Source organism: Mandrillus leucophaeus, unplaced genomic scaffold, assembly GCF_000951045.1.
Source record: "Mandrillus leucophaeus isolate KB7577 unplaced genomic scaffold, Mleu.le_1.0 Scaffold41, whole genome shotgun sequence".
Lineage (NCBI taxonomy): Eukaryota > Metazoa > Chordata > Mammalia > Primates > Cercopithecidae > Mandrillus > Mandrillus leucophaeus.
Window position 1 is genome coordinate 6,135,197 of NW_012104365.1, and position 1,216 is coordinate 6,136,412.

At 56.7% G+C, this 1,216-nt stretch overlaps 1 protein-coding gene across 2 annotated transcripts in view; it reads left to right on the top strand.

The window, feature by feature from the left end:
* Positions 1-707: 707 nt before the first annotated feature.
* Positions 708-1,216, top strand: part of LOC105548394 (pre-mRNA-processing factor 6-like) — a 3,026-nt gene continuing 2,517 nt past the window's right edge. The window contains exon 1 of one of the 2 annotated variants that reach the window (XM_011992411.1): positions 708-953. In XM_011992411.1, coding sequence (XP_011847801.1) covers positions 883-953 — 71 coding nt within the window. In that variant the 5' untranslated portion in view covers positions 708-882. The remainder of the gene's footprint in view (positions 954-1,216) is intronic. The other variant, XM_011992412.1, reaches the window with a different exon arrangement.

Here is a 1,216-nt window from a genome sequence, read left to right on the forward strand (position 1 = left end):
AATCTGATGTGTAGTGGAAACACGCGACCACCTTCCCCAGGTCAGGCTGACACACCCCCCGCCCCGCCCCGCCTTAAGCGTGCCTGGGTCCTCCTTGCCTGCAACACAGATGACCACCATACGTTGCTGGATAAGTGAGCAGTGGTTATTACCCTATTTGGCTATTCATTTGATGAGGAAAACTACTGGGTTTTTCTTGGTGGTGGTATTATATTAGAATCTGTGGGGCACACACAAAGCTCCGATAGTGACAGCATCTTCAGAGGACCAGAAGCTCACTAAGGAGGGTTTGGTATTAGCATAAATAAGCACGTAAAGAAGACCAGATTTAGAACCCAATGCTTAATGGAGAGTAGCATTGGAGTCAAGTTTAGTAGGAGAGCTGGACTTAGGGCTGCAGAAACGTGGTAGCGATAAAAGAGAAACTGACATTCTGTGTGCAGGAGTTCGGAAAAAAGTGAGGTAAGGAGGAAGCCCAGAGAACAGGAGGGAGTCCAGTGTGAGTGGAATGTGCAACCAATAGAAAAGAGCTCAGGAAGTTGGAGAGGCTTTGAGCGTCAGGCTGCAGCTCCTGGATGTATTAGAAAGACCATGACCCTGTCTCTTATACACATCTAGATGTGTATAAGAGACAGGCCACGTCCCCGCCCCCTAGCCGCGGCCGGAAGTCGTCGAACCGGCACGTCGGGGCTTCCGCCCGGGGAGTAAAAAAGTGGGCGGGGCGTGTGCGGACTGAGGGCTCTGCTTCCGGGGCGCGGGTGACGCGACATCCGCGACACCTTCCTACGGAGCGCCTCGGACGTCGAAGCCTAGAGTCTCTGCTGCTTCCCCTCTTGCGCTGCCTCCTTCCGTTGCTTCCTAGCCTTGGTCGTCGCCGCCGCTATGAACAAGAAGAAGAAGCCGTTCCTGGGGATGCCCGCTCCGCTCGGCTACGTGCCGGGGCTGGGCCGGGGGTGAGGCCTGGAGCGGCGCGCCAGGGGCGGGGACCGGGCTAGCGGAGCGCAGTGCGCGTGTTTGGGGGCGGGGGTCTGTGGCCGCGCTGTCTGAAAGACGCTTGGTGGATCGGCTTAATCCCTGCAGGAAGCAACGGGCTTTGGGGTCAGGACATAAGTGTGTGCACCCTGCCGGCCCCCAGATGGGACATGTTGGCTCTCAGCCCAGTGTTTTGGTCTGTGAGATGGGGAATGACGTATGCAGTCTGCAGTGAGGTGTAGAG